A 13663-nucleotide genomic window follows, 5' to 3' on the forward strand; every position below is an offset into this window, starting at 1 on the left:
GTGCAGCTCAGTTTCCACCTCATTTTGTGGGCAGTGTGAACATAGCCTGTCTTCTCTTGAGAGCCAGGTCTGCCTACGACAGCCTTCTCAATAGCAAGGCTATGCTCACTGAGTCTGTACATAGTCAAAGCTTTCCTTCATTTTGAGTCAGTCACAGTGGTCAGGTATTCTGCCACTTTGTACTCTCAGTTTCGGGCCAAATAGCATGCTAGTTTGTTCTGTTTTTTTGTACATTTTGTTCCAATGTGTCTAGTAATTATCTTTTTGTTTTCTCATGATTTGTTTGGGTCTAATTGTGTTGCTGTCCTGGGGCTCTGTGGGATCTGTTTGTGTTGGTGAACAGAGCCCCAGGACCAGCTTGCTTAGGGGACTCTTCTCCAGGTTAATATATCTGTAGATGATGGCTTTATTATAGAAGGTTTGGGAGGTCTCTCTCTCTGTGTCTTCTAGGGACTGGAGAGAATACTTCAATCTGTGAGTAAATGAGCGATGGTATTTACGAGAGGCTGAGATACACAGTTACACATTGTTTTGTCATTGCCAGGCATGGAGGAGTGGGAGAGAGGAGAAGGTAAGGCTATCTCTGTTTCTCTCCTCCCTCCTCTGTCTCTTTCCCTTTTTGTGTGTGTGTGTGTGTTGGGTGTATTGGGTATACATGGGTGTGTGTGAGTTTCTAGAAGCCCCACCATATGGAGAAGACTCTCTGTCCATCACATTTGGTTTGAAGAATTTGAATAGCAAAATATTTCATTTAAATCATGGGCATCTTTCAATTCAAATTCAAACCTCCAGTCTTCCTCTCTGTCTGTCTCTCTCCTACCCTGACGTAGATCTTTAATGTGTTGGAAGTGTTTGGATAGGGCCTCACCTGGAAGTGTTTGGATAGGGCCTCACCTGGAAGTGGCTGGATGGGGCCTCATCTGGAAGTGGCTGGGTAGGGCCTCATCTGGAAGTGGCTGGATAGGGCCTCATCTGGAAGTGGCTGGATAGGGCCTCATCTGGAAGTGGCTGGGTGGGGCCTCATCTGGAAGTGGCTGGATAGGGCCTCATCTGGAAGTGGCTGGGTGGGGCCTCATCTGGAAGTGGCTGGGTAGGGCCTCATCTGGAAGTGGCTGGGTAGGGCCTCACCTGGAAGTGGCTGGATAGGGGCTCATCTGGAAGTGGCTGGGTAGGGCCTCATCTGGAAGTGGCTGGGTGGGGCATCATCTGGAAGTGGCTGGATAGGGGCTCATCTGGAAGTGGCTGGATAGGGGCTCATCTGGAAGTGTCTGGATAGGGGCTCATCTGGAAGTGGCTGGATAGGGGCTCATCTAGAAGTGGCTGGATAGGGGCTCATCTGGAAGTGGCTGGGTGGGGCCTCATCTGGAAGTGGCTGGGTGGGGCCTCATCTGGAAGTGGCTGGGTGGGGCCTCACCTGGAAGTGGCTGGATAGGGCATCGTTTGGAAGTGGCTGGATAGGGCCTTGTCTGGAAGTGGCTGGATAGGGCCTCGTTTGGAAGTGGCTGGATAGGGCCTCGTTTGGAAGTGGCTGGATAGGGCCTCGTTTGGAAGTGGCTGGATAGGGCCTCGTTTGGAAGTGGCTGGATAGGGCCTCGTCTGGAAGTGGCTGGATAGGGCCTCGTTTGGAAGTGGCTGGATAGGGCCTCGTTTGGAAGTGGCTGGGTAGGGCCTCATCTGGAAGTGGCTGGATAGGGCATCATCTGGAAGTGGCTGGATAGGGCCTCGTTTGGAAGTGGCTGGATAGGGCCTCGTTTGGAAGTGGCTGGATAGGGCCTCACCTGGAAGTGGCTGGATAGGGGCTCATCTAGAAGTGGCTGGATAGGGCATCATCTGGAAGTGGCTGGATAGGGCCTCGTCTGGAAGTGGCTGGATAAGGCTTCATCTGGAAGTGGCTGGATTTAGAGTGGCACTGTGGGGGGTAAGATTCAGACAGAGAGAGAGAGAGAGAGAGAGAGAGAGAGAGAGAGAGAGAGAGGGAGAGGGAGCGGTGAGGAGGGGTGTGACAGCCCGTCTGATTCCTGAGCCAAAGGAGATTTTATACGAACCAGAACACAGCTGAGGCTGGCCCCAGAGCAAGGCTGAGGCTGGCCCCAGAGCAAGGCTGAGGCTGGCCCCAGAGCAAGGCTGAGGCTGGGCCGTCCCAGAGCAAGGCTGAGGCTGGCCCCAGAGCAAGGCTGAGGCTGGCCCCAGAGCAAGGCTGAGGCTGGCCCCAGAGCAAGGCTGAGGCTGGCCCCAGAGCAAGGCTGAGGCTGGGACCAGAGCAAGGCTGAGGCTGGGATCAGAGCAAGGCTGAGGCTGGGATCAGAGCAAGGCTGAGACAAGAGCAAGGCTGAGGCTGGGATCAGAGCAAGGCTGAGGCTGGGATCAGAGCAAGGCTGGCCCCAGAGCAAGGCTGAGGCTGGGCCCAAAGCAAGGCTGAGGCTGGCCCCAGAGCAAGGCTGAGGCTGGGATCAGAGCAAGGCTGAGGCTGGGACCAGAGCAAGCCTGAGGCCAGAGCACAGGTGCAAATCTTGTGCCAGGAATCATTACATGTCATTACTTTAACACAGGCTTCACAGCAAAGATCCGATATACTAGATGGGGTAGCGAAGTATTTGCTTGTGTGAGTGAGTGAGTATCTGAGTGTGAGTGTGTCGGGGAGACTTGGCTATGAGAACAAGGTGGAATGGGGGTCGACTTACGAGGAACGAGAGGGGAATCGTAAACCGTGTTCCTATCCCATTGTTGGCTTTTTCCCATACTAATTTAGTTGAAAGGGGTCTGTGGCTCCATGGCGGTGTGCGGAGAACACCCTAAAAGCCCTCACATATAATCTTTATAGATGACCGTAAAACAGCCCAGTGAAAACAGGGAGAGATGGGGTGTCAAATGAATCCCAGAAAAGGACAGCAAAGCTGCACTAAAGGTCACTAAAGGTCACCAAAGGTCAGTAGCTCTTACGTCTCTCCGGAGAGACTTTCCTGACAGAGACCGTGCTCAACGCATTTCAAATACTGACATATGGGGCAGCAGGGCAGCCTAGTGGTTAGAGCGTTGGACCGGTAACCGAAAGGTTGCAAGTTCAAATCCCCGAGCTGACAAGGTACAAATCTGTTGTTCTGCCCCTGAACAGGCATTTAACCCACTGTTCCTAGGCTGTCATTGAAAATAAGAATTTGTTCTTAACTGACTTGCCTAGTAAAATAAAGGTAAAATAAAAATATTGTCACGCAGAATACCGCAGTATATTGTTACAGCACAGGGCTCGCAGTTTGCAGGTGCAGACATGCATCACTTTTATTGATAATGTACATTTCAATTAAAGCTAATTAAAGGGGAGTTTTCAACATACTGTAGCCTACACACAGCTCCATTTCACTTTTTTTTTTTGGGGGGGGGTCATTTAGCAGACACTCTAGTCCAGAGTAACTTTTATCCAGGTTTGTTTAGTCAGGTTGTCCCATTGGACCTCTTGTTCAAGCAAGACCATGCCTGAGTTGGTGTTGTGCTGCTCGACAGGTTGGAGGAGGACTAGATCCAATAGTCCATGGTTGTGCCCCAACTGACACCCTAGATAGTGCACTGCTTTTGACCAGGGCCCATGTCCAAAGTAGTGCAGCATATAGGGAAAATGGTGCCATTTGAGGCACAGCTGTTGTTACGGTGTGTGATGGTTCAGTGGGAGGTTGGCTGGTTTTACCAGCCGTTTCCTAGCTATTAGTATGCAGGTGTGCAGACCGGGTGTAAGTTCGAGGTGTTCAGCGGTACAGTAGCCTATAGGACCACAGCCTTCTCCTACAAGGCTGGTAATGGCCATGGTGTCAGGGTGAGTTGTTCTCCTCGTGTTTATAGTAATTGAATCTCCCCGACCGTTGTCAGGTCTACATCAACCGTGGTGTGAGGTAAAGCATGAAGGATGAATGTCCGCATACGCTTGAACTTGCACAGGTTCATCTTCAGCATCATTGTATTTGTTATAAGCAATAGAGCAAAGTCCAGTGACTATTCACTTCTGATTTAAAAATGACAGACAGATGTTTTAGTCGGCTTAAAGAGACCTCTGCTCTCGAGGGAAATTGACAGTCAGTCTCTGATCCTCTCCTGATCTCAGAACCTAAACAACAAGCCTCTCAAACCCTCTTCACCTTCAGTTTTACACACAATCATTTTTCAAGGGGGTTTTCAGCTTTCATCTTTCTCTGTGGCATCGGATTGTGTGGCTAAACGCAGGTAGACCTGGGTTCAAATACTATTAGAAATCTTTCAAATGCTTTTAACATTTGTTTCAGTCTGGCTAGAGTAGAAGTTGGGCGGTGTTTGAACTTTTATAACTGTCTTTATTGGTTCATTTGCAATAGGCTAGCTCAAACAATCACAGATAGAGTATTTTAAATAATTTCAAATAGTGTTTGAACCCTGGTCTGAAGCGCAGGCAAGCTAGTGGCTAGTGGAAAAGCATGTTATTTCTATCCCATCTCAGTGTTATTCTTTGCTGCAGGTTTTTTCCCCTCTGTGTTGACGATTCAGTGCTTTTTTATGGCTACACCGTGCCAGAGATTTTAAAGTTTATCATACCTTTTATGATTAGGGGCACTTGGAAAATGGTTATAAAAGTATGTTGAACATTGGCCAGCAGGGAACAGCTGTTTTTCTCTGTTCTCAGATGTAAGCGAGCCACACTGCTGAGTTAAAACACACACTGTCGAGCAGCTAGCTGAAACACACTGTCGAGCAGCTAGCTGAAACACACATTGGGTAGCAGTTAGCTAAAACTCACACTGGCTAGCAGCTAGCTGAAACACACACACACACACACGCTAGCAGCTAGCTAAAACACATACTGGCTAGCAGCTAGCTGAAACACACAATGGCTAGCAGATAGCTAAAACACACACTTGCTAGCAGCTAGCTGAAACACACACTGTCGAGCAGCTAGCTGAAACACATACTGTCGAGCAGCTAGCTGAAACACACACTTGCTAGCAGATAGCTAAAATACACACTGGCTTAGCAGGTAGCTGAAATACACACTGGCAAGCAGTTAGTGAAAACACCCATCGGCAGGCAGCGAGCTGAAACACACACTGGCTAGCAGCGAGCTGAAACACACACTGGCTAGCAGCTAGCTGAAACACACACTGGCTAGCAGCTAGCAAAAAAACAGCTAAAACAGAGTAGTTGGAGCGTCTCTACTTTCTCTTTACTAACGAGGGCTGAGAATTTTCAGGGACCTCACGAATTACGACATGTCTGGGTCCCAAGTGGGTGGGCCTGTGCCCTGCCAGACCTACCTATGGCTGCGCCCCTGCCCAGTCATGTGAGGGCCTAATTTATATATTTCAATTGACTAATTTCCTTACATGAACTGTAACTCAGTAAAATCATTGAAATCGTTGTATGTTGTGTTTATATTTTTGTTCAGTAATATATTTTACATAACCACAAATATTGTATTTTGAGCTGTTTTAAGCTGGTATACAAAACTGACAGTAAAAGACGCAAAAATGAAACGTAAGGACGGGAAGCATAGAAATAGAGCATATAAAACAGATCTACAGCTTCTTAGATTTGCTTTCAATGAGAGTGACAGATCTATAACTCACATTTCTATGTGAATTTGGTCAGCGGTTCTTTTATTTTGGCAGTTACCTGTAGTTACCCCTGTAGCTCTTCCAGGGGTTCAAATTGAGGGAATGGTACTGATTTCTTCCAGGTGTTCATATTTAGAGAATGGTACAGTACTAGAGTTCAATGGCGGGAACCCGGTTACTGAGATTTTACCGCCCAAAAACCGCCCCCCTTTCCCAGGATAAATAACCGGTAAATTACAATAAATTATTTATATCAACAGCATGATGTGGAATGGAACTGTTAAATGATATGCAATGACTAAATCTGGCTTCTCTACGGCCTTCTCTCTGCTCTCTGCATGATCAATCATCAACGCTCATGGTGGGGACAGACAGCCCATCTTGGTATGGAGTACAGTTCACAATGCACGTTGACCTACGGTATCATCTCAACATGGTAACTTTTTTTCTTGTGACATGGTAGGACAGCATAGCCTATGACCGAATGCTCGTCTAATATACACACCCACATCTGACTTTCGGGAGTCACCATATTTTTGTCGTTGTAAATATATATATATATATATACAGTACTTCTTTAATGCAGCTGCAGAGTGTTAAAACAGCCTTGACTGACTCGAGTGTTGTTGCTTTAAGTCAGAGCATGAGCGAGCAGTCGTTCTCTCTCCATCAATTCCATTCAAATTGCATACAAAATACATGTAGATTAGTCTGTTCAAAATACCCTCAGTATTAGCCTTGTATGTACAGTAGCTAATGAATGATGGGTTATGCATAATACGCTTCAAACTTATTGCCTCCGTCTCTTGCGCAATAAGCAAGTACCTGTGTTCCGCTGGCCTCTCTCCTTTAAAAAACGCTCCGTAGCTCTTGGGAGCCATTTGGGAGATGAGCCCATGGTTAGGAGGAAGAGAGGGATCATTTTCTCCCAACGGAGGACAAAAAAAAGACCCTAATGCTAACAGTTACGGTAGCTCGATTTCATCCCCAGGTTAAAGTTTCCTCTGTTCCCCACTCAATAACCTCCATTCTGTGCGGTGACAGGAGAGGAAGAGACCCTGGGAAGCAGAAGAGAAAAGGAATGGAAACGCCCTTCAGAATTCGCCCCACAATAGTGCTGTAACGGGAGAGCTGAGGCCCCGGGGAAATGTCTCAGGCAATTACAGTCCGAGTTAGAAAAGGACAACAGTAGTGCTCCCTCCATTGACCTGGGATGTTTTTATGGTTGCCTCATGCTCCTCACTAACAAAAATGGTTCCACGGATTGTGATAATATACTCCCAAGTGTGTCTCTTACCTATTCATTATATAACAGTTTATAAACATCTTATAAACCATTTACAAACTCTTTGTAAGTGAAGTATTACCATTAAAAAATACGCTTGGTATCACACAGACAGTATGCCAAAAATAGCAGAAACCAGCACCTGCTCAAAGCCTCTGTCTAGATGTGTGGGCTCTCCCTTTCCTTCCCACCACCCATCCAATCCCTTCCCTTTCTCCCCAATCCTGCTGGCCATTCCATCCAATCCCTTCCCTTCCTCCCCAATCCTACTGGCCATTCCATCCAATCCCTTCCCTTCCTCCCCAATCCCACTGCCCATCTCATCCAATCCCATCCCTTCCTCCCCCATGCCATCGCCCATCCAATCCAATCCAATCCCATCCCTTCCTCCCACCCCATCGCACATCCCATCCAATCCCATCCCTTCCTCCCCAAACCCACCGCCAATTCAATCCCATCTCTTCTCAGTGAATTCAAAACAGCCAAAGCGCCGCAGGGGCCAGAGGGGGGCCAGAGGGGGCCAGGCTGTCATGTTTGAAGGGTTAAAAGGGAAGTGTGGAAGTTCAAAGATCTGTGACCCCTTCAGACAAAAGGCCCTGCTCTCTCTGTGCTCCCCAGGACAGGTCTCTGTCTCACTGCTTCAACCTAAACAAAGACCTTGTGTTCCTCTATCTGTCAGTCTGTCCCTCTCTGTCTCTCTGTCTGTCTGTCTGAGAGCCTTCTGTCTACACTGGTTTCTACTGGAAATGCATAGTCAGTTCTGAGGGCCAGAACACAGGGTAAAATACCAACTGAAGCAGGCTGCTGCGGTAGGGAGATGATTGGCACCACAAACAATAACACATTCAGAAATAAATCTCCGCACAGCAGGCATTCTTCTGTAATTGTATTTAATATTAAGTCTCCAGTTTTCGCTACATAACCTCTTTTTATGTTTCTTTTCTTCCCCATTTTCCCTCCCTCCCTGCCTCCCACCCTCCTCTCCAGGAACCCTGATGGTGATGTCCAGCCGTGGTGTTACATCGCTGACCATGAAGACGGAATCTACTGGAGATACTGCGACATACCCACCTGTCAGAGTAAGAGAATGTATGTGTGTGTGTGTGTGTGCGTTCTTGCGTGTGAATCAGAGTCATGTCGTCAACGCCCTGTGTTCCTGTGTTACACCCTGGCTGACCTGAAAGCCCAGAGGCCCTGTTCGTCTCCCAGTCGGTGGCTCTGTCAGTCGCTCTGCGTGTCAGATCGTTATGAAAAGGTTTATAGGTCATCTGCAGAAGCGTTTCACTGAACTATTATCATCCTGAAGAATGTCTCTTAACTCGGCTCTGCAGTGTCCGGGCATGCCTGTTCCATGTGAACTGTCAGTCAGTCGCACTGTGTTTTTACATTTCTGTAATTAGCTGCCACTCATTCAGCTCAGCAGAGCTCAGTACAGCAGTCAGTGTGTTGTGTTATTGCCTCTGTGCTTGTTCTCTACTGGCATACATGTTCTCTACTGGTATGTTCTCTACTGGCATGTTCTCTACTGGCATGTTCTCTACTGGCATACATGTTCTCTACTGGCATACATATTCTCTTCTGGCATGTTCTCTACTAGCATGTTTTCTACTGGCATACATGTTCTCTACTGGCATACATGTTATCTACTGGCATATATGTTCTCTACGGGCATACATGTTCTCTTCTGACATGTTCTCTACTGACATGTTCTCTACTGGCATGTTCTTTACTGGCATGTTCTCTACTGGCATACATGTTCTCTACTGGCATACATGTTCTCTACTGGCATACATGTTCTCTACTGGCATACATATTCTCTACTGGCATACATATTCTCTTCTGGCATACATGTTCTCTACTGGCATACATGTTCTCTACTGGCATACATATTCTCTTCTGGCATACATGTTCTCTACTGGCATACATGTTCTCTACTGGCATACATATTCTCTTCTGGCATACATGTTCTCTACTGGCATACATGTTCTCTACTGGCATACATATTCTCTACTGGCATGTTCTCTACTGGCATACATATTCTCTACTGGCATGTTCTCTACTGGCATACATATTCTCTACTGGCATGTTCTCTACTGGCATACATGTTCTCTACTGGTATGTTCTCTACTGGCATGTTCTCTACTGGCATACATGTTCTCTACTGGCATACATATTCTCTTCTGGCATGTTCTCTACTAGCATGTTTTCTACTGGCATACATGTTCTCTACTGGCATACATGTTATCTACTGGCATATATGTTCTCTACGGGCATACATGTTCTCTTCTGACATGTTCTCTACTGGCATGTTCTCTACTGGCATGTTCTCTACTGACATGTTCTCTACTGGCATACATGTTCTCTACTGGCATACATGTTCTCTACTGGCATACATGTTCTCTACTGGCATACATATTCTCTACTGGCATACATATTCTCTTCTGGCATACATGTTCTCTACTGGCATACATGTTCTCTACTGGCATACATATTCTCTTCTGGCATACATGTTCTCTACTGGCATACATATTCTCTACTGGCATACATATTCTCTTCTGGCATACATGTTCTCTACTGGCATACATGTTCTCTACTGGCATACATATTCTCTACTGGCATGTTCTCTACTGGCATACATATTCTCTTCTGGCATACATATTCTCTTCTGGCATACATGTTCTCTACTGGCATACATGTTCTCTACTGGCATGTTCTCTACTGGCATGTACTCTACTGGCATGTTCTCTATTGGCATACATGTTCTCTACTGGCATACATATTCTCTTCTGGCATACATGTTTTCTACTGGCATGTTCTCTACTGGCATGTACTCTACTGGCATGTTCTCTATTGGCATACATGTTCTCTGCTGGTATACATGTTCTCTACTGGCATACATATTCTCTACTGGCATGTTCTCTACTGGCATACATGTTCTCTACTGGCATACATATTCTCTTCTGGCATGTTCTCTACTAGCATGTTCTCTACTGGCATAGATGTTCTCTACTGGCATACATATTCTCTACTGGCATACATATTCTCTTCTGGCATACATGTTCTCTACTGGCATACATGTTCTCTACTGGCATACATATTCTCTACTGGCATGTTCTCTACTGGCATACATATTCTCTTCTGGCATACATATTCTCTTCTGGCATACATGTTCTCTACTGGCATACATGTTCTCTACTGGCATGTTCTCTACTGGCATGTACTCTACTGGCATGTTCTCTATTGGCATACATGTTCTCTACTGGCATACATGTTCTCTACTGGCATACATATTCTCTTCTGGCATACATGTTCTCTACTGGCATGTTCTCTACTGGCATGTACTCTACTGGCATGTTCTCTATTGGCATACATGTTCTCTGCTGGTATACATGTTCTCTACTGGCATACATATTCTCTACTGGCATGTTCTCTACTGGCATACATGTTCTCTACTGGCATACATATTCTCTTCTGGCATGTTCTCTACTAGCATGTTCTCTACTGGCATAGATGTTCTCTACTGGCATACATGTTATCTACTGGCATATATGTTCTCTACTGGCATGTTCTCTACTGGCGTACATATTCTCTACTGGCATACATGTTCTCTTCTGGCATACATGTTCTCTACTGGCGTACATGTTCTCTATTGGCATACATATTCTCTACTGGCATGTTCTCTACTGGCATACATATTCTCTTCTGGCATACATGTTCTCTACTGGCATGTTCTCTACTGGCATACATGTTCTCTACTGGCATACATATTCTCTACTGGCATGTTCTCTACTGGCATACATATTCTCTTCTGGCATACATGTTCTCTACTGGCATGTTCTCTACTGGCATGTACTCTACTGGCATGTTCTCTATTGGCATACATGTTCTCTACTGGCATACATGTTCTCTACTGGCATGTTCTCTACTGGCATGTACTCTACTGGCATGTTCTCTATTGGCATACATGTTCTCTACTGGCATACATGTTCTCTACTGGCATACATATTCTCTTCTGGCATACATGTTCTCTACTGGCATGTTCTCTACTGGTATGTTCTCTATTGGCATACATGTTCTCTACTGGTATGCATGTTCTCTACTGGCATACATATTCTCTTCTGGCATACATGTTCTCTACTGGCATGTTCTCTACTGGCATGTTCTCTACTGGCATACATGTTCTCTATTGGCATACATGTTCTCTACTGGCATGCATGTACTCTACTGGCATACATGTTCTCTACTGGCATACATGTTATCTACTGGCATACATGTTCTCTTCTGACATGTTCTCTACTGGCATGTTCTCTACTGGCATGTTCTCTACTGGCATGTTCTCTACTGGCATACATGTTCTCTTCTGGCATACATGTTCTTTACTGGCATGTTCTCTACTGGCATGTACTCTACTGGAATGTTCTCTACTGGCATACATGTTCTCTACTGGCATACATGTTCTCTACTGGCATACATATTCTCTTCTGGCATACATGTTCTCTACTGGCATGTTCGCTACTGGCATACTTGTTCTCTCCTGGCATGTTCTCCACTGGCATGTTCTCTACTGGAATGTTCTCTACTGGCATGTTCTCTGGCATGTTCTCTACTGGCATGTTCTCTACTGGAATGTTGGGGCAGGTAGCCTGGTGGGCAGGAGCATTGAGCCATTAACAGCATTCGGTTGTACAACTGACTAGGTATCGTCCTTTCTCTTCTGGCATGTCCTCTACTTGCTTCTCCTTATTCATTTATTTACCCGTGAATTTTAACAGGGAAGGCACATTGAGACCAAGGTCTCTTTTTCAAATGTGCCCTGTATAATATATTATAAATATACACATTAGACACAATATATATATTTATATACAATACCAGTCAAAGGTTTGTACACACCTTCTCATTCAAGGGTTTTTCTTTATTTTTACTGTTTTCTACATTGTACAATAATAGTGAAGACATCAAAACTATGAAATAACACATATGGAATCATGTAGTAACCAAAAAAAAAGTAGCCACCCTTTGTCTTGATGACAGCTTTGCACACTCTTGGCATTCTCTCAACCAGCTTCACCTGGAATGCTTTTCCAACAGTCTTGAAGGAGTTCCCATGTATTCTGATTACTTTTTAGCTGCTTTTCCTTCACTCTTCAGTCCAACTCAACCCAAACCATCTTAATTGGGTTGAGGTCGGTGATTGTGGAGGCCAGGTCATCTGATGCAGAACTCCATCACTCTCCTTCTTGGTCAAATAGCCCTTACACAGCCTGTAGGTGTGTTTTGGGTCATTGTCCTGTTGAAAACAAATGATAGTCCCACTAAGCGCAAACCAGATGGGATGGTGTATCGCTGCAGAATGCTGTGGAAGCCATGCTGGTTAAGTGTGCCTTGAATTTTAAATAAATCACAGACAGTGTCACCAGCAAAGCACCCCCACAGCATCAAACCTTCTCCTCCATGCTTCACAGTGGGAACCACACATTTGGAGATCATCCATTCACCTACTTTGTGTCTCACAAAGACACGGCGGTTGGAACCAAAAATCTACATTTTGGACTCATCAGACCAAAGGGCAGATTTCCACTGGTCTAATGTCCATTGCTCGTGTTTCTTGGACCAAACAAGTACCTTTTTCTTATGTGTCCTTTAGTAGCAGCAATTCGACCATGAAATGTGTCTGTTATGTTGAACTCTGTGAAGCATTTATTTGGGCTGCTATTTTTTGAGGCTGGTAACTCTAATGAACTTATCCTCTGCAGCAGAGGTACCTCTGGGTCTTCCATTCCTGTGGCGGTCCTCATGAGAGCCAGTTTCATCATAGTGCTTGATGGTGTTTGCGACTGCACTTGAAGAAACTTTCAAAGTTCTTGAAATGTTCCGTTTTGACTGACCTTCATGTCTTAAAGTAATGACAGACTGTAATTTCTCTTGTCGTAATATGGACTTGGTCTTTTACCAAATAGGGATATATTCTGTATACCACCCCTACCTTGTTACAACACTACTGATTGGCTTAAACTCATTAAGAAGGAAAGAAATTCCACAAATTAACTTTTAACAAGGCACACTTTTTTTAATGCCAAGAGTGTCATCAAGGCAAAGGGTGGCTATTTGAAGAATCTCAAATCTCAAATATATTTGGATTTGTTTGACACTTTTTTGGTTACTAAATTATTCCATATGTGTTATTTCATAGTTTTGATGTGTTCACTTTTATTCTACAATGTAGAAAATTGTAAAAAAAAAAAAAAGAGAAATCCTTGAATGAGTACGTGTTCTAAAACTTTTGACCGGTAGTGTATATACAGTTGAAGTTGTAAGTTTACAAACACTTAGATTGGAGTCATTAAAACTCGTTTTTCAACCACTCCACAAATTTCTTGTTAACAAACTACAGTTTTGGCAAGTCGGTTAGGACATCTACTTTGTGCATGATACAAGTAATTTTTCCAAACTTTGTTTGCAGACAGATTATTTCACTTATAATTCACTGTATCACAATTCCAGTGGGTCAGAAGTTTACATACACTAAGTTGACTGTGCCTTTAAACAGCTTGGAAAATTCCAGAAAATTATGTCATGGTTTTAGAAGCTTCTGTTAGGCTAATTGACATAATTTGAGTCAATTGGAGGTGTACCTGTGGATGTATATCAAGGCCTACCTTCAAACTCAGTGCCTCTTTGCTTGACATCATGGGAAAATCTAAAGAAATCAGCCAAGACCTCAGAAAAAAACATGTAGACCTCCAAAAGTCTGGTTCATCCTTGGGAGCAATTTACAAACACCTGAAGGTACCACGTTCATCTGTAC

General features: G+C 44.9%; 1 protein-coding gene across 2 annotated transcripts in view; it reads left to right on the top strand.

Annotated features, from left to right (window-relative positions):
* LOC135513784 (kremen protein 1-like) overlaps window positions 1-13663 on the top strand; it is a 128865-nt gene that overhangs the window by 59899 nt on the left and 55303 nt on the right. For both annotated transcript variants that reach the window (XM_064936710.1, XM_064936711.1), the window contains exon 3: window positions 7843-7934. In XM_064936710.1, coding sequence (XP_064792782.1) covers window positions 7843-7934 — 92 coding nt within the window. The remainder of the gene's footprint in view (window positions 1-7842; window positions 7935-13663) is intronic.

Source organism: Oncorhynchus masou, chromosome 25, assembly GCF_036934945.1.
Source record: "Oncorhynchus masou masou isolate Uvic2021 chromosome 25, UVic_Omas_1.1, whole genome shotgun sequence".
Classification (NCBI taxonomy): Eukaryota; Metazoa; Chordata; class Actinopteri; order Salmoniformes; family Salmonidae; genus Oncorhynchus; species Oncorhynchus masou.